Source organism: Podarcis tiliguerta, assembly GCF_965153285.1.
Source record: "Podarcis tiliguerta genome assembly, chromosome: Z".
Lineage (NCBI taxonomy): Eukaryota > Metazoa > Chordata > Lepidosauria > Squamata > Lacertidae > Podarcis > Podarcis tiliguerta.
The window spans coordinates 13,242,577-13,265,932 of record NC_139553.1 but is presented as its reverse complement, the minus strand read 5'-3'; the positions used below and the strand labels follow the sequence as shown (position 1 = coordinate 13,265,932).

Genomic DNA, 23,356 nt, shown 5'->3' with positions numbered 1-23,356 from the left:
GGCAAATGGAAAGCTACCGAAAACCTGGAAGGATAGCTTTATTACGCTTATCCACAAACAGGGAACAGATGCCTCAAATATGGCCAATTACAGACCCATCGCACTGTTAAATAACGATTACAAGATATTCGCAGACATTCTTGCAAATAGATTAAAAATGGTGCTGAAAGAGATAATCCATAAAGATCAAACTGGATTTCTTCCCGGACGATTTATGCAATCCAACATTAGATGTGTGATTAATGTATTAGAATATTTGGATATTAAAATTGACAAATCAGCAGCTATTATGTTGGTGGACGCTGAAAAAGCTTTTGATAATGTGTCCTGGAAGTTTATGAAAAAATTAATGGAAGAAATCGGACTGGGAGAAAGTATTTGTAAAGGAATAAATGCCATCTATACAGAACAATATGCAAAACTGATCATCAACGGAAGAATTACTGAGGAGTGCAAAATAAACAAGGGAACTAGACAGGGCTGCCCACTGTCACCACTGATATTTATCTTGGTGATGGAAGTCTTGAACAACCAGATAAGAAAGGATCAGCTTGTGAAAGGCATCACTCTGGGAAACAAAACATATAAAATTAAAGCTTTTGCGGACGACTTACTCGTTATGACTGAAAACCCTAAAGAAAGTCTGAAAAGAGTGCTGGAATTGATTAAAGAATTCGGAGAAGTGGCAGGCTTTAAGCTGAATATAACAAAAACAAAAATGCTTGTTAAAAATGTAACCACAGAAGAAAAGGACGATTTAGAAAAAACATTGGGCCTGAAAATCTCCTCAAAAGCGAAATACCTGGGTATTTGGATCACCCCCAAGAACATAAATTTATTCCAGGATAATTACACCAAAACTTGGTTAGAGATTAGAAAAAACTTGGTAATCTGGAGTAAACTAAAATTAACATTTCTGGGTAGAATTTCCATTATAAAGATGAATGTGCTTCCAAAATTAATCTTTTTATTTCAAATGATTCTAATACTGGGTGAAGCAGGTTGTCTCAAGATATGGCAAAGAGAAATTTCCAAATTTCTGTGGGAAGGGAAGAAACCTAGGATTAAACACCTGATCTTAATAGACATAAAAGAGAGAGGAGGCTTTTCCCTACCCGACCTAAAACTTTACTACGAGGCAGCCTGTTTCACCTGGATAAAAGATTGGTGCACGTTGCAGGATTCGGACCTCTTGGACCTGGAAGGTTTTGACAACCGCTGGGGATGGCACGCCTACCTAATATATGGAAAAGCGAAAATTCATAAAAACTTTACTAGCCATATAATAAGAAAATCACTCTTTGCTGTATGGGAAAAATATAAAGACCTGATGGAGCCTAAAATCCCGTGGTGGACTTCTCCAGTAGAAGCCATAGCAGTAAAACGGAAAAATACTCAGGAAAGCTGGCCAACATATAAAATACTTCTAAAAAATGAAGATAACCAAATAAAATTAAAAAACTTTGAGGAAATAAGAGACCACATTTCAGACTGGTTCCAATACCATCAGTTATTTGAAAAATTTAAATCTGACAAACAAAAGGGGTTCTCAACAGAAATTTCCCGATTTGAATCTGATCTTGTAAATTCTAAAAGAAAAACCCTTTCCAAAACTTACCGACTCCTCCTTGACTGGACGGTCAAGGAGGAGGAGGAAACAGTGGCAATGGTGAGGTGGTCCCAGGATTTTGGCCACTCAATAACCATGGCCCAATGGGAAAATTTATGGAAGATCAATTGGAAATTCACAAATTGTTACACGATTAGAGAGAAGTTTCAAAAAATGCAACATCGATGGTATTTAACACCATGGAAGCTTTCAAAAATGTATAAAAATGTATCAAGTAATTGTTGGAGATGTGGAGACTCAGGAACATTCTTCCATATGTGGTGGATATGTAGGAAAATACAGGCATTCTGGGAGAGTATACATGCAGAGCTGCAAAAAATGCTAAAGATCTCTTTTAATAAAAAACCAGAGGCCTACCTCCTAGGAATAACAGATTTGGATATTCCACAAAAGAGGAAGAGTATCTTTTTATATGCCACGGCGGCAGCAAGAGTTTTGATCGCAGCAAAATGGAAGAGTAATGAAATCCCCTCTATTCAAGATTGGATCCAAAAGCTGACAGAATATGCTGAATTAGATGGTTTATCAGAAAAAATAAAGAATAAATCAAAACAGGAATTTGTTTCTAAATGGGAGGTTTTCAAAGAATATCTGAAAAATAAATATAGTAGTTTAAATTCTGTTGCAGCATTCGAGGAACTTCAGTAATAGTTGTAAGGTAGATATAAGAAATTAGATTTAATGAGAATAAGTTTAATTATAAGAAAAAATGTGTATGGGCAATAAGTAATATGAATTTGAAGTATGGAATGGACGGGAGGTCGGGTCTTTAGTGTTAAGACCAATAGATGTTTTATTGTCTGCTAGGAGTATTGTGTGTCTATGGTTGTTTTTGTGATTAGTGTATGGTTTAGTATTTGTGCTTGGTGTTTGTTTGTTTGTTTGTCTTTCTTGTTGTATAAATAAAAAACTTAAAAAAAAACAAAACCTTTAATAAAAACATTTTAAAAAAAATTATGCCTCCCTGTTTCCCCCATCATCCAGTTGCACAGAAGAGAAAGGGACCTTAGGAACACAGGAAGCTGCCTTATTCCATGTCAGCCCCTTTGTCCATCCAGCTTAGTATTGTCTACACCGACACCCCCAAAAAAGACCCCCCCAAAACCTGCAACTCCCCCAATAAGTAAAAATATGTATTAAAAAAAACAGCCAGGCAACTCCCCCACAATAGACAACACTCCCCAAAGTCTAAACAACTCATTTTGGGAGAGGGGGAGGGAGGGGCAGAAACTAAGGGGTGATGGACTGAGGGCCCTATGGTGTCCATGGGCACCATGCTGGGGACCTTCATCATATCCTATCACTGCATTAGGCCAGTTGTGGCTCCATCATTCCCTGGGCGCAACTGAAGCAGTTTGCTTTCTTTTTTGCCCAGATGTTTGGTTGTGACGGTAGGATGGATTCTGTGAAGAGGATGGATATGTGCCGCGTATGTGGTGGAGACAACACTACCTGTTTCAGTGTGAAGGATTCTTACGCAGAAGGAAAATCCAGAGGTATAGCACTGCTCCTTCTCTTTTTATTTTCTAATTGTTACATTTTTATTATTCTTTTTCCTCCAAGAATGGAGCACACTGTTTTCTTCATTACATTCAGAACAAGCCTGGAAGGTAGGTTAAGCCGAAATATAGTGAGTGGTTCCTGGTAGGGATGGGGAAGAAATCGGGTTATCTCAAAACAATTTGCAAACTGAAATTTTGCTTGGATCTAAGTTTAGTTCAGTGATTAAAAGTAAAAAAAAAATAAACCATTTTTTGCACTGGGACACTGAAATCTTTTGGCATAGCTTTGGCATAGCTTTGAATGTCACATGGCTGGGGCTGTGAAAAGTCAGCAACTTCCATTCTGAGCTGTTCTTATCCCAACCATCACTGTTTCCTTGCCCCTGCAGTTCGGTTTCCACCAGATAAGATATTATTTGCCTTGCTTTCTGCTATTTCATGTAAGTTAAATAATAATTTCCATATAACTGCCCAGAGTGGCTGGGGAAACTCAGCCAGATGGGAGGGGTATAAATAATAAATTATTATATTATTATCATATCATATGTAAGTTACAAATTTAATGCAATGAACGACATAATAATTTCCTCATCATTCATTTGAATACAAAGAAAGCACAATTTAAACTGAGGGCGCATGAGAGGAAGTAATCAATTACACATCCTTTGAGGACTGAAAACACCACCAATTACCAATCGGTATTTGCTGGATTGATTTACATTCCAAACACAGGCCAAGCAAATAAGCACCAGCAATTTCTGCTTCTATTTTTAAATGGAATTTTCCACTTTGCCTGGTTGTGCCTCAAACCCACACATTTTTAGCTCCAGACATCTTCTCCTGCCTCTCGTTTTTCCTTTCTTGGATCTTCTTTGGTATAAATGTGCCCCATTTCTCCCTTCTCTTTTGTCCCCCTTCCAGAGTACGTTACATTTTTGAGGCTCCCTCCTAACACCACCATGGTCCATGTGGTCAACCGGAACCCACTGTTCACGCATTTGGGTGAGTTTAGTAATCCAGCTTTTTAACAAACAAACTGAAATCCTTTAAACATATAAGACAAAGCTGCAGATAGTAAAGCTGCTTTAAGACTGCCACAACCAACCTCCATAATTTCTAACGCAAACCCATACGAGATTGCCTCAAGAATGCAAACATTTTGCAGGGGGAAATCAGTCGCAAACCAGAAATATACATTTGCTTAATTAAAGTAGATTAAAGTACTCTGTCGCTCTAGCACAACAAATTCACTTTTTAAAAGAAAAATATGACTTTTTGTGGTAATGGAAGTGGCGGGGAAATGCATTAAAAAGTGGAATAAATGAATAAACACCACACAAGAAAATCAGGATGAATGCTCTCATTTGATGTATAATCTCTCCGCAGACAATTCTGAACAACAGCTCAGTTAATAGGGTACGTTGTCTGGCCTCTGCATAAACTTTGCCCAAGGAAATCAGGATGAATGCTCAACAAACGCATCATTTTGTGGGAACCCCAATATTCCAATGTAGCAACCACCCCAGTTTCCTTTAACCAAAAGCCAATCCAAAAACAAATGTCTTGGGATTGTACCTACTAAGCCATGCTTTTGCAAAGCTCCATTTTTAATATGCTTATATTCACAGCAAAAGCTGTACCAATTAGATGTGGAGAATAGGCCTGGGCAAACATTGCCCGAAACTGGGTGTGAAACGGGTCATAGCGGTGACAATTTCACAGTTTTAAGGTAGGCAATATACAATGAAGCCCAGCAGGTGTCGCCAGTGTTTCACGCATGGCCTCCTCAGTCCTCAGCTCTCCTCAGACTGGGGAGGGAGGGAGGGGGAGGCTCTTTCGCCTGTCAGTGCCATCGTTTCTCCAGCCAAGCAAGCAAGCTGCCTCCTTCCTTCTGCCTCACACTGGGTGCTGGGAAGCGAAGGCAGGGCCGTGTCCTTTGAATCCCTGTGGTGGGAGCACATGGGGAGCAGCGCTGGGTCCTCTGCCTCACCTCTAGGCCTTCATGGTGGCTTGGCAGTGGCACCTGTTTCCCCTCAATCTGCTGCCTGCAAGATGGAGGTAGCGGGGTTGGCTGGGGCATCGGCAATGTCAGGTGCTCCGTGAAGTGCAGCAAGGTCCATGGGGTAGGCTAGGAGGGAGCTGGTGCACCTGCTTCAGGGCGGTGAGAGGCGCTGAGGCGAGGCAATGCTGTCGGTATATGCTATGCCATCAGTGCCGCAAATGAGGATTGACTACGGAGGGCTGGCTGACTACTGTACTGAGCCAGTTCAATCTGCTTTGAAGTCCTCCTTCCTCTTCATTTTCAGACATCATGATATATTACTCTACTGCGATGTTTTGCTGGTGATAGCATCGCAATGTTGAAAAGCGGGTATCTCCCATCCCTTGTGGTGACACATTGCTGTTGCCTCCTTCCAGGTGTGAAGGTACAAGGGCAGTATGTAGTAGCAGGGAAAGGCAGAATCTCTTTCAACATCACGTACCCCTCGGCCCTGGAAGACAATCAGATAGAATACAAGGTCTTTCTCACTGTGGAGAACCTGCCAAGCTTGGAGGAGATTCATGTGAATGGGCCAACGCAGGAGGACATAGAAATACAGGTAACACGGTACAGCCTGATAGAGAGGGCTGGCAGGTCATTTGGCCTGTGGGCCTGAGTTTTCCCACTCCCTCTTAAACCCATTGAAATCAGCCAAGCCGTTGGTTGATCTCTGGATGCCATTCAAACCCTGGTTGCTTTTCCCTTCTAGGTTTATAGGAAATATGGGAAGGAGTATGGGGCTGCCACTAGCCCAGACATTGCCTTCAGCTACTTTAGACCAAGTGAGAAAAAGGTACATTCATGGGTACCCCAGCTTGGCCCCTGCTCCGTGAGCTGTGGGGAAGGTGAGGCACATTGTTTTCTGGCTCCACACTCAATTGTGAATGAGACATTTCTGTGATGAAGTTATTTGAGCGCAGAGGTGGGATTGCTCTCCAGGGTGCTGACTTAATAAAGGTGCACTGGAGCAAGTGGAACACTGTCTCACCAACCTCTGTCTACCTTTTTACTTAAATATAGTCCACAGGCCCCACTTGTCAGCCTCCTCCTTAGTTGCAAGGGTTATTGTCATTGGCTATGGCTCCACCTCCTCTTGGTCTTCTTGCACACCCCACCACTCCCAATTGACACCACTGGATGTTATAGCCTCAGGTTTCCTGCAAGGGGTTGGATGAGGATGGTTGAGAATTTCATTTGGTACACAGTTCTAAGTGGACTAACCTGATCCACCCTACTCAGGGCTAAAAGGCATTAACTTTCCAGTTTTGCCACTCTCAAATTCCTTGAGTCCCCCCCAAAAAAGAAAAAGTGGCAATATGTTTGCTTGGGGTTGAGATGTGCACAAAAATGAGCTTTTTTGGATTGTTGTTGTTGTTGTTGTTTTAGTCGTTCAGTCGTGTCCGACTCTTCGTGACCCCATGGACCAGAGCACGCCAGGCACTTCTGTCTTCTTCTTTTTTTTTTGGATTAAATTTGTACAAAGATGCATATTTCACGTGGCAAAGTATGTACTGAAAAGCAATTAGTTGTATCCAGCTAGGTTCTACTTAGAGTAGACCCATAGAAAATAACTAACCTGTTAGTTGTGGCCATCTATTTTAATATTGTCTGTCTTGTCACCCATAGCTGTTCTGTCCAATCAGCACTGACTCCCCTCTTTCCTTCTGGCAAATCTCGATCTCCTTTACACTTCATATTTTGCAGGTGCTCTGAAGGTCAGTTACTCCTGCTTTGACAAAGCAAGGAATGAAATGACGGATGACCTACATTGTCTGAAGACCCCAAGGCCCCCTGCCAGGCAAGAGCCTTGTGCTGTGGCCCCCTGCCAGCCCCAGTGAGTAAAGATTCTGCTAGTTCTCTTCGTGGGAAAGGAGGAGCCCAGGTGACCCATGTTCATCTTCAAAAGCCTCAGCATAGCCCATCGCTGCCATCACTGAAAAGGCTAAAGTAGGGTATCAGTGGTAGAACATCTGCTTTGCATACAAAAGGTTCCAAGTTCAATCCTGTTAGGGCTGGGGATGTTCCCTGCCTGAAATCCCAAGAGAACCACTGCCAGCGTGCGCAGAGAATATTGAGCTAGGTGGAACAATGGATTGACTAGGTACAAAGCAACTTTCTATGAAAGGGTTGTAGATCATGGTTTCCATGCAGATGGTCCCAGATTTAGTTTCCAGCATCTTCAGGTAGGGCTGAAAAGAATCCTCTGAAACTCCAAAGAACTGTCAGTGTAGACAGTGAGCTGGGTAACCAACAGTCTGGGTCAATATAAGACAGCTTCCTACGTTAGCTTATGTCCTAACAGTAAATATAGTTTAATTTAGGAGATGTGTACATATTGAAGCTATCTCAGAAGACCAACTCTGCATGAATCCACTAGTCCTAATATTCCAGTTTGGTTGCTAGAATTGGCTAGGCAAGTGTGGTGCAGTGGTTTTACTAGGTGGCACAGAGTCCCAGGAAGAGCATCTTCCTTGCATGCAGAAGGTCCCAGGTTCAACCCCCAGCATCTTCAGCTTGGGCTGGGAGAGACTCTCTGCCTGAAATGCTGGAGAGTCACTACTGAGCTAGATAAACCAGTGGTCTGACTCATACAAGGCAGCTTCCAACATCCCTTTTTATTTCATCCCCTGTACTCAGAACCACAAGGACTAGAATATTTATTACTACTGCAGCAGCTCAGCATCTGCTTTGCTTGCAGAAGGTTCCCGGTTCAGTCCCCAATGGCATCTCCAGGTGGGGCTGGAAGGGACCCTTCTGAAACCCTGGAGAGCCACTGCCAGTCACTGAAGACATTACTGTGCTATTCAAATCAATGTTCTGAACAGGGCTGGGCGATATCTGGTTTTCAACCTTGTGATATATCATCAGTTAAACATTGGTGATATACCAATACATCCCAATGACTGAAATAAGGATGAAGCTTTGTAGAGGCATTGGTTGGCTTTCCCCACATTGTGATTTTTGTATAGCACATAAACACACACATATCATGATTCGTGATATATTGCCAGGTCAAGAATTATGAAACCAATATGATACGGACTTCAAACCAGTTCTGGGTATATCGCCCACCCCTAGCTCTTACTCTGTTATAAGGCAGCTTCCTGTGCTCCTGATGCCACTTCCTGCATGACTGTGGGTGGGTGTGACAGGCCCTTCCTGTTTTCTTCAAGATGGGTAGCAGAGTACTTTGGGCCCTGCAGCGTCCCCTGTGGCGGTGGTGTGATGGAGCGACTGGTTTACTGTGCAAAGGAAGAAAGAGGATTGAATGTGACCCTGCCTGATTCAGAATGTGTGGATGCTCCCAAACCATCAGCTGTCGAGTCCTGCAACACTGAGATGTGTCTTCCAAGGTAAGTAAACATATAAGTCACCCATAAGGGACAATGGGTTGTCCAATGTCTTGGCCTCCTGTGATTCTGCGGAAGAGCAAGGAAGAACTGCAGAAATGTGCAGTGATTGGTGAAGATGGGTGGTAGCACACACATACACCTGGAACCATGAGTCTTTACTTGGCTCACAAAATTACATTGAGGGGTTTCTCTGATCTTGCCCAACTACACCAGGAAAACTTTGATCATTTCTAAGTTAATCCAAGGAGAACATAGGAAGAGCCTGGCTGCTGGGTCAGACCAAAAAATTTAGTCCAGCATCCTGTTTTCATAGTGGCCAACCTGATTCCTCCAATGGCAAGTCCGCAAGCAGGACCTGGGTTCAACATCAACTCTCCCCTCTTGCAGATGCAGACTGCCTCAAACAATGAAGGGAAAACAGAACCATTATGGTTAGAAGCCATTGATAGCATTATATTCCATAAAAGATTTGGAAAGCTTATCCATCTCTCCACCCACGAACACACAGTGAATATAGAATCTGTTGCAGAGGAATCCAGAAGTGGCCAATGCCATTCTGTAATGGCTGTTACTTTCTATCCAGGTGGAAGGAATCAGAGCCAGGCCAGTGCTCTGCGATTTGTGGCTTGGGGGTTGCCCCAGTGAATTTGACTTGCGTTCAACTCTGGGATGGGGTGGAAAGTACCGTGGATGCCAGCCTGTGCCCAGCGGATGAGAAGCCCCTGGCCTTTGTGTCTTGCATGGTGAACATCTGCCCTTTGGGATGGAACACGGTACGTAGAGCATAGGAGGAGCTCTGTTGGACTGGACTAAAGGCCAGTCCAATTAGGGTTGCAGGGAAAGCCCAGTTTAGTTCGCATCTGAAGAGAAATCTACCTAATTTGCCATTTCAAAACAATATACAAACTAAAACGCAGCCATGGTTAAAAATTTGAACTTCGAGTTTGACAATGCAGTTCTCCACGTATACCAAAATATGCATGTACTAAAGTGTGTATAAAAATGCATATAATAGTGAAAAGAACATACAAAGTGCATTATAGAAGGGAAAATAGAAATATTGGGGGAGATACAATTGCAGTTGAATGTAGCCACTGTATGCTAACAGCTCAAGCCATGTACACTTATTCAGCTTTTCTCTCCATCGACTCCTGCGTAATAATAGCTTTTCAATTGAAAGCAACCCCAGCATATTTGTAACATGAAATGGTTTTCTAGAGGAGACTGTGTTGACAATGTAGCCTATTAAAATAAGTTGGTCCAGTACATGGGTAGGCAAACTAAGGCCTGGGGGGCTGGATCTGGCCCAGTTGCCTTCTAAATCTGACCCACGGATGGTCCGGGAATCAGCGTGTTTTTACATGAGTAGAATATGTCCTTTTATTTCAAATGGATATCGGGGTTATTTTGGGGGCATAGGAATTTGTTCATTTCCCACCCCCCCAAAAAATAGTCCGGCCCCCCCACAAAGTCTGAGGGTCAGTGGACTGGCCCCCTGCTGGAAAGGTTTGCTGACCCCTGGTCAAGTATGTAGCATAGATGCATCCTCAAACTGGACACATCAGCGCTACATACTTCACCACCCTGGGAGCTGTAGTATGATGAAGCTGCTGAGAAGATCCCTGTGCCAGAACGGGAGTCCCCTGGGTTCCCTAAATGGGAGCCTTGACAGATATGTTACATTCCACATCCTAACTTGTTTCCCTGCCATGAGATATTGTGCTCTTCTGTAGCAGGAAGAGATGCCCCGCTCAGAGCTCTTGGTCCCGTTTTGGCCTCATAAGACTGGAGATCGCTCAGTGTATGTCTGGAGCCCTTTGGCTGGAACATGCCCTGTCACCTGCGGGGGAGGTAAGGTGGTTTCCTAGGTGCTTCTTGTGCATTAATGAGCTCATCAAAGACTATTTTGTGTATTATCATTTTCCAGAATGGAGCTTTGTCTTGACAACACTCTTATCCTACACTAATTGTTTGTTTGACTTCAAAGCATTTTCATTCTGCTCTTCAACCAAAGCAGCTTCCAGAGTGGCTTAAATATGATCAATAAAGCAAGACAATCCCTGTCCATAGGCTAACTGTCTATCCTGAGTGATGTGACATGAAAGAAAATAGGGGTGAGGAGGGAAGAGGAAAAAGCAAGCTCAGGGACTGGTTCTTAATGTTAGATGGAATGCCTGATGGAATGCAAAGGCCATGGCTAGATGGCAGTTGAAGGCTGGAGAAGCCCAATGGAATTGGTCTCTCAGCAGAGCTGATGTAGTCCCAACCCTCACTCTGCTGCAGCCTGATGGGATGGCTGCTGCCCAGCTGGAATCCTATTCGGGAAAAGGGAATTTCCCTTAAAAAAAAGGGAAACGTTGATAGCTATTCTCCTCTGCAGCCTGACTGGATGGTGGCTGCTAGGTGACAGTTGAGAGAGAACCAAAATCAATTGGTCTTTCAGCAGAGCCAGTGGAATAGCACTGCTTCCCTTCTGTGCTCCTGGCTTCACAGCCAGATGGAATGGCTGCTGCCAGGCTGAGAGCTGGAAAGAGGGAAGATCCAGTATCCCTGCGAGAAGGAATTAAAAGAAATTGGAGCTCATCAAGTGGGCTCCTGGGGGAAAACAAGGGAGTTTTACATAATCCACTCTGGCCACTTCTCTTTCCAGGCTTGATGTGGCTGAGCTATGTCTGCCTGGTCTTTGACACCAGAGAGGAAGCAGAGGAGGAACGTTGTAACCAGGCACCAAAGCCAGCGAGTCAGCTGGAACTGTGTAACCCCACGCCATGTCCAGCAAGGTAAAAGTGCATAGCATGAGCATAAGTATGAATAAATCTTGCAGATCTAGCCTTGTATTCCTTTCACAGGCCCTTGAGGCACATTTGCAGCCTGGAAGAAAGAAAAAAGAATCCATTCACTCATGTGTTTACAAACGATTCCTTGCCTGATGGGCTGCATCAATAGGAGTATAGCATCTAGATCAAGGGAAGTTATAGTGCCACTGTATTCTGCTCTGGTCAGACCTCACCTGGAGTACTGTGTCCAGTTCTGGGCACCACAGTTCAAGAAGGACACTGACAAACTAGAACGTGTACAGAGAAGGGCAACCAAAATGGTCAAAGGCCTGGAAACAATGCCTTATGAGGATCGGCTAAGGGAGCTGGGCATGTTTAGCCTGGAGAAGAGGAGGTTAAGGGGTGATATGATAGCCATGTTCAAATATATAAAAGGATGTCACATAGAGGAGGGAGAAAGGTTGTTTTCTGCTGCTCCAGAGAAGCGGACACGGAGCAATGGATCCAAACTACAAGAAAGAAGATTCCACCTAAACATTAGGAAGAACTTCCTGACAGTAAGAGCTGTTCGACAGTGGAATTTGCTGCCAAGGAGTGTGGTGGAGTCTCCTTCTTTGGAGGTCTTTAAGCAGAGGCTTGACAACCATATGTCAGGAGTGCTCTGATGGTGTTTCCTGCTTGGCAGGGGGTTGGACTCGATGGCCCTTGTGGTCTCTTCCAACTCTATGATTCTATGATTCTATGATTCTGATGGTCACCTGGAGATTATTCCTGCTTGCCACCAGTGACTGGATCCGTGGTTTTGTCACAAGCCCAAGGAAGTTGATGGAATAAGTTGATTTGTGTCTGTCTCCTCCTTTCCTGCTCTCCCTCCAGCTGGGAAGTGAAGGAACTCGCTCCATGCCCTGTGACCTGTGGTGGAGGAAAGATACCCCTCTTGGTCCGCTGCGTCCGGCGAGACAAGAACACAACCCGCACTCTTCCTCACTCGAAATGTAGCCGGATACACAGGCCAGCCAGCAACAGAGAATGTGCTATGGAGCCATGCCCAGCCAGGTAAGTGCCAATTGTTTTGAGGGCAGTGGCCAAGGAGAGCGTTCTTTGTCTTTTATGATGAATTCATAATCTCTAGAGCCAGGTCTGGGATTGGCCTGTTAACAGTGGGTGGAACTGAGGGTGGGAGTCACATGTTGGCCCCTGGGTGCTTTTGATTCAACAACTGGGTTCTGTTGTTTCCACCTGCCAGGTGGTCCTACAAAATGGGCACATGTAGCACCAGTTGTGGTAGAGGCGTGATGCGCAAGGTCCTGTACTGTGCACGGGCAATGGGGGAGAAGGCGGAGGAAGAGATTCTACCAGACACGGTCTGTGAGAGTTTGCCTCGCCCGGAAGAGCAGGAAGTGTGCAACCTGGAACCATGTCCCCCAAGGTCATTCATTAGTTGTGCATTCATTTAACTGGAGTCTTTTCCTCATCACCACAAATATTATTTTGTTATTATTTAGCCAATTTATAGACTGCTTATCTATCTGTACTATATATCTTGGAAAGTTGTTTTTTCAGTCTGCATTTGAATATTGCAACCAAATTTAGCATGATGCTTCCTGAGGTGAAGGAGCAAGTTTTTGTCTATACTGGAATACAGTTGAAAGCAATTTTGAATTAAGATGGTGGACTGAACCTTTCAAATCTTCAACAATTTTCTTTTGTTTCTTAGAATTCCCAAGGCATGCCAGCTACGAGGCTGCTAGTTGTGCATAAATTATATTCAAATGGTTCAGACTGAGACGAAGACACTAGAACAACAACACCAAAATGTCAAGGGCTCCAAAACATGCAACAGCTCTTTACACATAAACAGAAAACTTTAAAATGCTACATATAATTTTCTTATTACCTTAATGTTTTAGATTGAATTTGAATGTGGTGTGTAAATTGCTCTGGGCTGTATTTATGAAGAGCAGTATAGCTAGATATAGATAATCTGATATTCCCAAATGTTTTGTGCAAAGTGGAATGATAGGAAGGTCCTGTTAAAATCTGGGGATGTTGAAGAGGGCAGTTGTGTGTGTTCACTTGACTCACTGATCAACTCTCACTTGACTCACTGATCAACTCTCTTCTCTCTCTCTCTCTCTGAGAAGGTGGAAAGTGACTAGAATGGGTCCGTGTTCCTCCTCCTGTGGACTTGGGGTAGCCACCCAGTTGGTGACTTGCATGCAGCTTTCTGGGGGACAAGAGATTGAGCTGGCTAAGGGCCAGTGCCCAGAAGCAGAGAAGCCCCCCTTCAGTGTGCCTTGTGTGATCCGGGTCTGCCCTTATGAATGGAGGGTCACCAAATGGACACAGGTAAACCTTTCAGTCAGGGGTGGGGAACTAAAGCCTTGGGGTCACCTGGCCTCTCTATCTGGCCAGCAAAACTCTTCCCAGGCCACATACCCCATTGGCCTTGCTTCATATCTCAAGTGCTTTTGCCTGGCTAGAATGTGTCCCTTAAGTCTGATAATGCCTCTTGCTTGGATGGAAGATGGAGACGGGGTGGGGCGAGTCTGTACAAAAGCAAAATTTCCATCCATTGCTCCTCCCACTTATGCCTCTGGCCCCAACAACAACAACAACAACAACAACAACAACAACTGGAATGTGGCCTTCAGAAGGCTGCCTAGAAGGGAATGTGGCTCTCAGGCTAAAAATGGTTCCCCACCCCTGGTTCAGGCTTCAATACCATTCAGAGATGTGTTGGAATTAGGACAGAGCTGGGTTGCTCTCAGGAACCCCCCTTGGCACTTGCCAAGGCCCCCTGCCCCTCTCGTTATTTTTTTTTTTACTTTGAGGACTTGTTCTGGGGGCATTGCCTGCTTTTTTGTCAGTCTTTGTTTTTTGGGAAAGTGGTTAAATGTTTTGCCTGTTTAATCATAGAATCATAGAGTTGGAAGAGACCACAAGGGCCATCGAGTCCAACCCCCTGCCAAGCAGGAAACACCATCAGAGCACTCCTGACATATGATTGTCAAGCCTCTGCTTAAAGACCTCCAAAGAAGGAGACTCCACCACACTCCTTGGCAGCAAATTCCACTGTCGAACAGCTCTTACTGTCAGGAAGTTCTTCCTAATGTTTAGGTGGAATCTTCTTTCTTGTAGTTTGGATCCATTGCTCCGTGCCGCTTCTCTGGAGCAGCAGAAAACAACCTTTCTCCCTCCTCTATGTGACATCCTTTTATATATTTGAACATGGCTATCATATCACCCCTTAACCTCCTCTTCTCCAGGCTAAACATGCCCAGCTCCCTTAGCCGTTCCTCATAAGGCATCGTTTCCAGGCCTTTGACCATTTTGGTTGCCCTCCTCTGGACACGTTCCAGTTTGTCAGTGTCCTTCTTGAACTGTGGTGCCCAGAACTGGACACAGTACTCCAGGTGAGGTCTGACCAGAGCAGAATACAGTGGCACTATAACTTCCCTTGATCTAGATGCTATACTCCTATTGATGCAGCCCAGAATTGCATTGGCTTTTTTAGCTGCCGCGTCACACTGTTGGCTCATGTCAAGTTTGTGGTCAACCAAGACTCCTAGATCCTTTTCACATGTACTGCTCTCAAGCCAGGTGTCACCCATCTTGTATTTGTGCCTCTCATTTTTTTTGCCCAAGTGCAATACTTTACATTTCTCCCTGTTAAAATTTAGATAGGTGGATTCAGTACCACCAGCTTTTCTTCTGTGAAATGGGCATTTTGTGGTGCCCACCACAGTTTTCTTAGATTTCCGAATGTGACCTCCAGCCCAAACTGGTTGTGGGGAGCCCTGGGTTAGACTCTTCGACTAGAGCTAGATCAGCCTAGCTTCAAATCTCAAATACCACCCTTGTGGGAGTCATTCTTTCCCAGCCCACCCTTCTCACACAAAACGGAAAGCCATCTGTACTGGCTTGTGGTCTCTGAGGAAAAGGCAGAAGTGTCATAAGCCAATGATGGGGCTGCCAATCATTATTCCAGGGCTCCTCTCATCCGATAATGCTTACTGTTCATTTAAAAATTGCTTCTGGGTTTCTCCCTCCAGTGTTCTGCCTCTTGTGGGAATGGTATTCAGACACGACAGGATTTCTGCGTCAATCCCGAAACTGGGGCACGGGTGAACCCCACCTTTTGCATGCACTCCCCTAAGCCTGTGATGTTGCGAAGTTGCTCTGTCGCTCCCTGCCTTGAACAGGCCACAGCAGCTCCAGTCTCCAGGACAGATCTCAGGACTTTGCCGCCTCCTACGGAGCAACTGATGGCTGCAGTGACCATTGGCCCTGAAAAGCCACAGCATAGAGCTTTGGACCTTCCACAGCCTGATGAACTTGCTCCTTCCATGAAACGATTTGAGGATATACTGTGGGACGCTGATGAGTACAGTTGCGCAGCTTGTATTTACTTACGTGTGATTATCACTAGACTTCGCCTTTTAACAGGGGCTGCCAACCCCTTTTAGGCCAGGAAGTACATTTGTGAGGAAGTGCAATTGGTGGGGCATATTTGAGAGACCACCTCTTTCCTACAGACTCTCTTGGGTGTTAATATCAGAAAAGCCTTCAAAAGTTCAGGGTGGTGGTTTCCTGGAAGAGAACATTCTCTGTGCCAGCCCCTAAGTTTTGGAATTCCCTCTCCACAGAGGTACATCTGGCTTCTTAACTATACAGCTTCCAGAGAAACCTGTACAGATGTACTTTTTTTACCCTGGCCGTTGACTCCTGAGTTTTATGTGGTTTTGGACCCACAGTGTACATATGATTGCTAAGTGTTCTTAGTAATAAATTCCAAATTGTTGTAACCTACCTTGGGACCTGCAGGAGAAAGGCAGGTAATAATTTAATAATAATAAATTCATAAAATGGCTGTTGCAGAGCATGACATAATGACTTCAACGTAAGAGAAGCTGGTGCTCTGGTACTGAGCTATGCCCTCTTAAGAACATAGGAGCCTACAGGATCAGTCCAAGGGCCCAGCTAGTCCTCTTCTCACAATTGCTGATCAGATACACTAATGGGAATGGCATTCAGAAGCATTGCTGCCTTTCTTCCTTTGCAGGTCCCTGTGGGCAGCTATTCCTAAATTCCACTGGGTTCATCAACATGACTGGTGTGCAAGCCAGCGACTGCATTGTTGCCATTGGCCGCCCCTTAGGAGAGGTCCTAAGGGTCCAAGTGCTGGAGAGCTCCCTGAACTGCAGTGCAGGTGAGTGTTTGGTTCATAGCATTGGAGGGCATGAGAGCTGGCAAGCCACCAGTTCAAATCTTAACTCAACCAGGAGATGCTAGGCTGAAATAGCTTCCCCACCCTATTCTGTGGCCTGAATTGAGATTACAGGTGCCTGCATAGTTATATATGTCCCCGACAGCTCAGGATGGGAGAGAAATCCAACTGAATTGGCATTGAAAGACAAACCTATCATAATTCACATTTTCTGAAACAATGCATGAACCGAAGCACAGCCCTCCTTCAAAATTTGTGCAACACAGTTCTCCAGCCTCAAGTAATGTGTGCAGGAAAACATGCTTTTGGGTAAATATATATATATATATTAGTGAAAATAGCATGCAAAAATGCATTACATTAAGGAAAAGTGCTGTGCCAAAATATACGTGTATTAAGCAAAATTGTGGAATACTCTGCCAATAGAGATTCAGCAGGCGCCTTGTGCTTCAGCATCTGCTGGAAAGTTTTCTATTCTGTCAGACTTATGTAGACGATTAAGAAAACATATTTCTAGAATAGTTAGCTGATTCTGATGTTAACTGTATACAAGGTTTCTATTGTATTGTTTCACGTATAGTATTTTTTAAAAAATGAATAGTGGTTTATAAATATTTTTACAATTAAGATTACAAACAAGCATGTGCATATAAAGATATAATAGCAGATTATGAGAAATAGCAGCTAAATGTTCATGAGGACCTTTTTAAAAATCACACACTGATGCAGAAACGCAGTGAACACAAAATTGGAAAAAGTAGGAATTGAGAGGGAACCAAAATGGACAGAATTAATTGCCCTTCCCTACTATCAGCAGACAGTCTCATTTATTATAAAATGGTTGTGGATGATCAGTCTGACGTGTTCCCCAGCATCCCTTGTCTTTTGCTCCAGGTGACGTGATGTTGTTTTCTACACGGATGATGTGGCGGACAGGCTGTAAGAAGCTGGCGCATTCCACCATAAACACCAGGACCAACACGCTGGTGGTGAGACAGCGCCGCCTGGGTCTTGGGAATGGAGTTTCCCTTTGGTACAGCAGCAAAGTGGCAGCTAAGAAATACCATCAAGGTAGGTTTGGTTGCTGCCATACTGAGCTGGCTCCACTGGAAGTGAAAAAGGGAGATCTAAGAAGGGCTTAAGGGACCCGGGTGGCTCTGTGGGTTAAACCATAGAACCTAGGGCTTGCTGATCAGAAGGGCGGCGGTTTGAATCCCTGCAACGAGGTGAGCTCCCATTGCTCGGTCCCTGCTCCTGCCAACCTAGCAGTTTGAAAGCACATCAAAGTGCAAGTAGATAAATAGGTACCACTCCAGCGGGAAGGTAAACGGCGTTTCCGTGTGCTGCTCTGGTTTGCCAGAAGTGGCTTAGTCATGCTGGCCACATGACCCAGAAGCTGTCTGTGGACAAACGCTGGCTCCCTCGGCCAGTAAAACAAGATGAGTGCCACAACCCCAGAGTCGGTCACAACTGGATCTAATGGTCAGGGGACCCTTTACCTTTTTAAGAAGGGCTTAGGGTTCCATGAGAGACATGAGGTCTGTGGCTGGATCCTCTGGTGTTTTTTTCAGAGTGTAAAAATAGGTTGGCGCACAGGCCACCCAGGCCAGGCACATGTGTTAGGGGTCGGGTGCTCCACTGGGTGGTGCACTCACCCACCGGAGCCTAACACTTCCCTTGCTTTTAATGTTTTGTTCTTGTAATGCAACTACAGTCTGTTTTCACTGCTCCTTATCTCTGCCTTACTCTGAGGAAGGGAAAGCAGGTTCTTTCACAGAGTGAGGCACTTGGGGAGGGATAGTCTAGGACATGGGTAGGCGAACTAAGGCCCGGGGGCCGGATCTGGCCCAATCGCCTTCTAAATCTGGCCTGCAGACGGCCCGGGAATCAGTGTGTTTTTACATGAGTAGAATGTGTCCTTTTATTTAAAATGCATCTCTGGGTTATTTGTGGGGCATAGGAATTCGTTCATTTATTCCCCCCCCCCAAAAAAAAATATAGTCCGCACAAGGTCTGAGGGACTGTGGACTGGCCCCCTGCTGAAAAAGTCTGCTGACCCCTGGTCTAGGAGAGTTCCTGGATTGCATTCATTTTTCCAGGGCAGCTAGGCATTTTCTTTCAAAAACATTTTAAAAGTTTTAAAGCACAAGTAAAACTCTACCACAAATCCCTGGACTCATTGCTGTCTTCTGCATCCATTTCCTAAACCACAGATTGCGACGTGCAGTTGTTCGGTCCCAGTGGGAGAATAGTGACCCCTATGCCTTTGGCAGGCTGGGAACAACAAAGGGCTTGCAGGACATTTGTTGACGTGGCTCCAAGGCATCGCATTGCCATTCAAGCTGCATATGTGGACCCAACAGCTGACTCCAACCAAACACACTCCAGTTACATCTCGGTGAGAAAACTGCAGAGTAAGGGTCCAGGTCTCACACACTAGGAGAATAAAAGCATAACATTAATCAGATGCAAGGGTGGAGAACCTGATCAGCACTCAATTTACAGCGGTGTGGGTGGTTCCTTCCGCACAGGGCGCTGAGCCAAGGGGTGCAAAACAACAACCACCTATATTCATATGGGTACCTACTGAGAAGATCCACTGTACCAAAAACAATTATTGTGAAAATAAAAAATATGGGAGGTGGGAAGGGCAAGTCAGATTTTGTTCTCACTCAGGGCGACATATTACCAAAGTCCGCCACTGACCTATTGGCTGCATTCCTTCCTGGACAACTTTCTGGGAGCCATTTACCCATGGTGAGCAGAGCCAGAGGCAAAAGTGTGTGGAGCAATGAGTGCCAATGTTACCTTTGTACAGGAGGCTATTTTCTAACATGCACTCAAATTTTGTTGTTGTCTTCTGCTTTTTCTCTCCCCCACCCCTGCTCCTTTTCCATCAAAATGCTGCTTCTATCCTGGACATTTATGGTGGAATAGCCACTCTTGGGACCCCTCCAGAGTCCATACTAGGTTTGGGTTGTTGTTGGTCCCCCCCCCCCCTTGAAATCATGTAACTTTCCACACCACAAATATTCTGGCTTATTTTTTATCCCACATTTGTTGCCCTGTAGAGAGCAGTGGAGAGCCAGTTTGGTGTAGTGGTTAAGAGCGATGGTCTCGTAATTCTGGTGAACCGGGTTCGCGTCTCCGCTCCTCCACAAGCAGCTGCTGGGTGACCTTGGGCCAGTCACACTTCTTTGAAGTCTCTCAGCCCCACTCACCTCACAGAGTGTTTGTTGTGGGGCAGGAAGGGAAAGGAGAATGTTAGCCGCTTTGAGACTCCTTAAAGGGAGTGAAAGGCGGGATATCAAATCCAAACTCTTCTTCTTCTTCTTCTTCTGTAGCAGAAGAGTTACACTTCCAGGTAGTAATAGTGAGGTTCCATTTTGGGGAAGCATTGCAGAACAACCAATAAAGCAGAAGAATGTGTGAACAGTCCAGGATAAACCCACCACCAATGCAACAAATGTAGGACAAAATAAATAAACCAGAATGTTTGTGGTGTGAAAAGTTACATGATTTCAGCAGGAATTTTATGGGACGTGCTGACTGTAGTAAGCAGTAAGTCCACCTTGAAACATCTGCAGGTGCAAAAGTGTGGTCGTGTATAACCCTCCCGATACCATCATAAGCACAAATCAAAATAAACATAAACTGGAGAAATGAAGGAATCCTTAGGCATTGTGAACATAAGAACATAAAGAAAGCCTGCCGTATCAAGCCAGTGGCCCACCTAGTCCAGCATCCTGTTCTCACAGTGACCAACCAGGTGTCTGTGGGAAACCCGAAAACAGAACCTGAGCACAAGAGCACTCCCCCCTCCTGTGGTTTCCAGCAAATGATGGTTTCCAACTGTGGCCTACTCCTCTTCTAAAGCCTCTCAAGTTGATGACCATCACTGCCTACTGTGGGAGTGAGTTCCATGGTTTACCTCTGCACTACAAAGTATAGTTTAACTGTTGTGGATGTCACGTTTCTGTGTCTTTGGCTGACCTGACCTTCCATTCTTCAGATCCGAGATGTCAATGCCATGAAGACCGCAGTTTTCCATGGAAACCAGCCATTCTACTGGGAGTCAGTTGGGAGCAGGGCCGAAATTGAATTCAGCAAAGACTTTGCCAGCGTCGGTTTCCAAGCAGAATACTGGGTAACTTTGCCCAAATAAACACAGCCTCAAGTTGTTTCAAGGGCAACTGTTCATCCAAGGGTTGTATAGTCAGGGGGAGTTAGTAAACACAGTTTGTCTTGTAGGAGGGATGGAAAGTGATATCCACTGAAAAACTCTTAGAGGTTGCAGGAGCCCTTCTCTTTTTTTGCACCTGTTCCCATTGCTGTGGAAGGGAGGGGCTTCTCATGCCTGAACTCACCCTGCCTCTGCCACTGTCTCAGGTGGGGATCTCCACCGGTTCAATTATTTTTCCTTCAAATGCTGCTGCTGTTGTTTTCGAGCAGGGTTAGTCCTGCTCCTCTCATGTGGTAAAGTCAACATACACATACCTCTTGGAGATCAGCCAATAAAGTCTTTATATGGGTGTGAACCTGAAAAGTTATTAGCCTGAAATTAATAATCCCTGCACCTGAGTACTGTATTATGTAAGTCTGAGTTGGCCAATCTCTGCTGTCCTCTACCTAGAAATTATTATTCCAAATGCCTCTGATTTTTAGGTGAGGGTGTATTGTTGTTGTTTAGTCGTTCAGTCATGTCCGACTCTTCGTGACCCCATGGACCAGAGCACGCCAGGTACTCCTGTCTTCCACTGCTACCCGCAGTTTGGTCAGACTCATGTTTGTAGCTTCGAGAACACTGTCTAACCATCTTGTCCTCTGTCGTCCCCTTCTCCTTGTGCCCTCCATCTTTCCCAACATCAGGGTCTTTTCCAGTGAGTCTTCTCTTCTCATGAGGTGGCCAAAGTATTGGAGCCTCAGCTTCACGATCTGTCCTTCCAGTGAGCACTCAGGGCTGATTTCCTTAAGAATGGATACGTTTGATCTTCTTGCAGTCCATGGGACTCTCAAGAGTTTCCTCCAGCACCATAATTCAAACTCTTCTACAGTATATTGACTCTTCTACAGTATATTAACTCTTCTACAGTATATTGTGTATACAGTATATTGAAAAATGCAGTGTGTTCAAATATGTTTGCAGTTGTGTGTGTTATGCATCCACACTCACTACAGATACAGGCTTGGCCATGGCACGCTGGAGGATGTGTAGACTCAGTTGCAAATGCAGGTTTTCCAACTCTTGAGTTGGAACTACTACTTGTGAGGCAAATAGTGTTGGAGTTTGGTATATATTTTTCTATATACCTAAAAATCAAACGCTGTCATTGTACAACTCCCATTGGAGGATTTGTAGTGCTGCATCACACTTCTGGATTTGCCTGGTCAGGGTGGGGGAAGGGAGCAGAAGAGAAAGGAAGTTTTAAAATGGTGGTTTTAAACAGTAAGAATTGAAGGACGCAGGGATGGAGAGAGACAGGAGCTGTGAGAGGGTGGAGGGGCAGGCAGGCGGTAGGAGGGATTAGCGAGCAACACTAGCAGTGGCAACAGCCTTGAGTGTATGTGTGTACACAGCAGAGTGCAGGAATAAATAGTTTGATAATGCTGCAACTTATTGCAAGTGTTGTTGCTTTACTCCCAACACCCCTTCTGAACAAAGTATGTTCAAGTCCACAAGTCCGGTGGACCCTGGGAAGTGGCTTAGTGAGACTCTGAAAAATATATACTTAAGACTGAGGTGGCATGTGTGTAGTGGGGGGGGGCTACCCCCCTAAACCAAGTAAACAAATAAAAATGCTTAACTAACTGACCAATTGCATTGCAGACAACTTGGTTCTGCCCCCCCCCCCATAAAGCCTGGCTGTACCCATGTGAGGTGGTGTACATAGTTCTCTTTTTCCCCGTTATCCTCACAGCCAGTCCTTTTTATCTAGAAAAGGTACAGAGTACCCTTGAGTACCCTTGAGTACCCCTGGAAAAAACATTGCTCACAACCACCCTGTGAGGTAGAGGTTAGGTTAAGAGAATTAACTGCCCCAAAGGTCACCCAGTGAGCTTCATGGCTGAATGGATATTTGAAAACTCTTCCAAATCCTAGTTCAGCACTCTAACCCAAAGCTTTCCAAGCTTTTCATGTTGGTGACACACTTTTTAGAAATGCATCATTTCGTGACACAGTAATTCTGTTTCACTAGCAAACCAGAGGTTAAACTAACCCTTTCCCATCCCCTAGAGGAGTGTGTGGGGAGCGTTTGTGTAACACACTTACACACTGCAGCCGACACACTAAAGTGTCGCGACACACAGTTTGGAAAGCTCTGCTCTAACCATCGCACCGCACTAGCATCTCCTTCCATTTGCACTGGCAAGCAAGATTTTAACATGTTTCAAAATTCAACTTCACATGAAAATTCAGCATTACATCTTAGAAAGAGCATAAAGTCGTTATGCATTTGCTGCTATTCCTCCCCTTTCTTTTTCCTTTTTTTAAGGGGGTGTGAGATCTCTCAGCTACCAGTTTCCTATAGCATGCCCTCCAACATTTCTGCGATGAAAATAGGGACATCCCATTCCATAATGATATACACGTATACTCCACACACCAGTCGTGTCCGACTCTAGGGTTGTGCGTTCATCTCACTTAAGAGGCCAGGAGCCAGCGCTGTCCGAAGACACTTCCGGGTCATGTGGCCAGCGTGACGAAGCTGCTCTGGTGAGCCAGCACCAGCGCAGCACACGGAAACGCCATTTACCTTCCCGCTATAAAGCGGTACCTATTTATCTACTTGCACTTAGGGGTGCTTTCGAACTGCTAGGTGGG

General features: G+C 44.9%; 1 protein-coding gene across 15 annotated transcripts in view; it reads left to right on the top strand.

The window, feature by feature from the left end:
• The window catches only part of ADAMTS13 (ADAM metallopeptidase with thrombospondin type 1 motif 13), a 38,408-nt gene extending 17,329 nt beyond the window's left edge, over positions 1-21,079 (top strand). For 7 of the 15 annotated variants that reach the window (XM_083423361.1, XM_083423359.1, XM_083423354.1 and 4 more), the window contains 17 exons: positions 3,006-3,126; positions 4,054-4,134; positions 5,551-5,732; positions 5,883-6,018; positions 6,878-7,007; positions 8,347-8,526; positions 9,110-9,299; positions 10,260-10,377; positions 11,177-11,306; positions 12,180-12,359; positions 12,550-12,732; positions 13,448-13,652; positions 15,359-15,695; positions 16,369-16,515; positions 17,428-17,604; positions 18,747-18,931; positions 20,546-21,079. In XM_083423361.1, coding sequence (XP_083279487.1) covers positions 3,006-3,126; positions 4,054-4,134; positions 5,551-5,732; positions 5,883-6,018; positions 6,878-7,007; positions 8,347-8,526; positions 9,110-9,299; positions 10,260-10,377; positions 11,177-11,306; positions 12,180-12,359; positions 12,550-12,732; positions 13,448-13,652; positions 15,359-15,695; positions 16,369-16,515; positions 17,428-17,604; positions 18,747-18,931; positions 20,546-20,698 — 2,835 coding nt within the window. In that variant the 3' untranslated portion in view covers positions 20,699-21,079. Of the gene's footprint in view, positions 1-3,005; positions 3,127-4,053; positions 4,135-5,550; positions 5,733-5,882; positions 6,019-6,877; positions 7,008-8,346; positions 8,527-9,109; positions 9,300-10,259; positions 10,378-11,176; positions 11,307-12,179; positions 12,360-12,549; positions 12,733-13,447; positions 13,653-15,358; positions 15,722-16,368; positions 16,516-17,405; positions 17,605-18,746; positions 18,932-20,545 lie in introns of those variants that run through there. The other 8 variants (XR_014507179.1, XR_014507180.1, XR_014507181.1 and 5 more) reach the window with 8 other exon arrangements.
• The last annotated feature ends 2,277 nt before the right edge of the window (positions 21,080-23,356 follow it).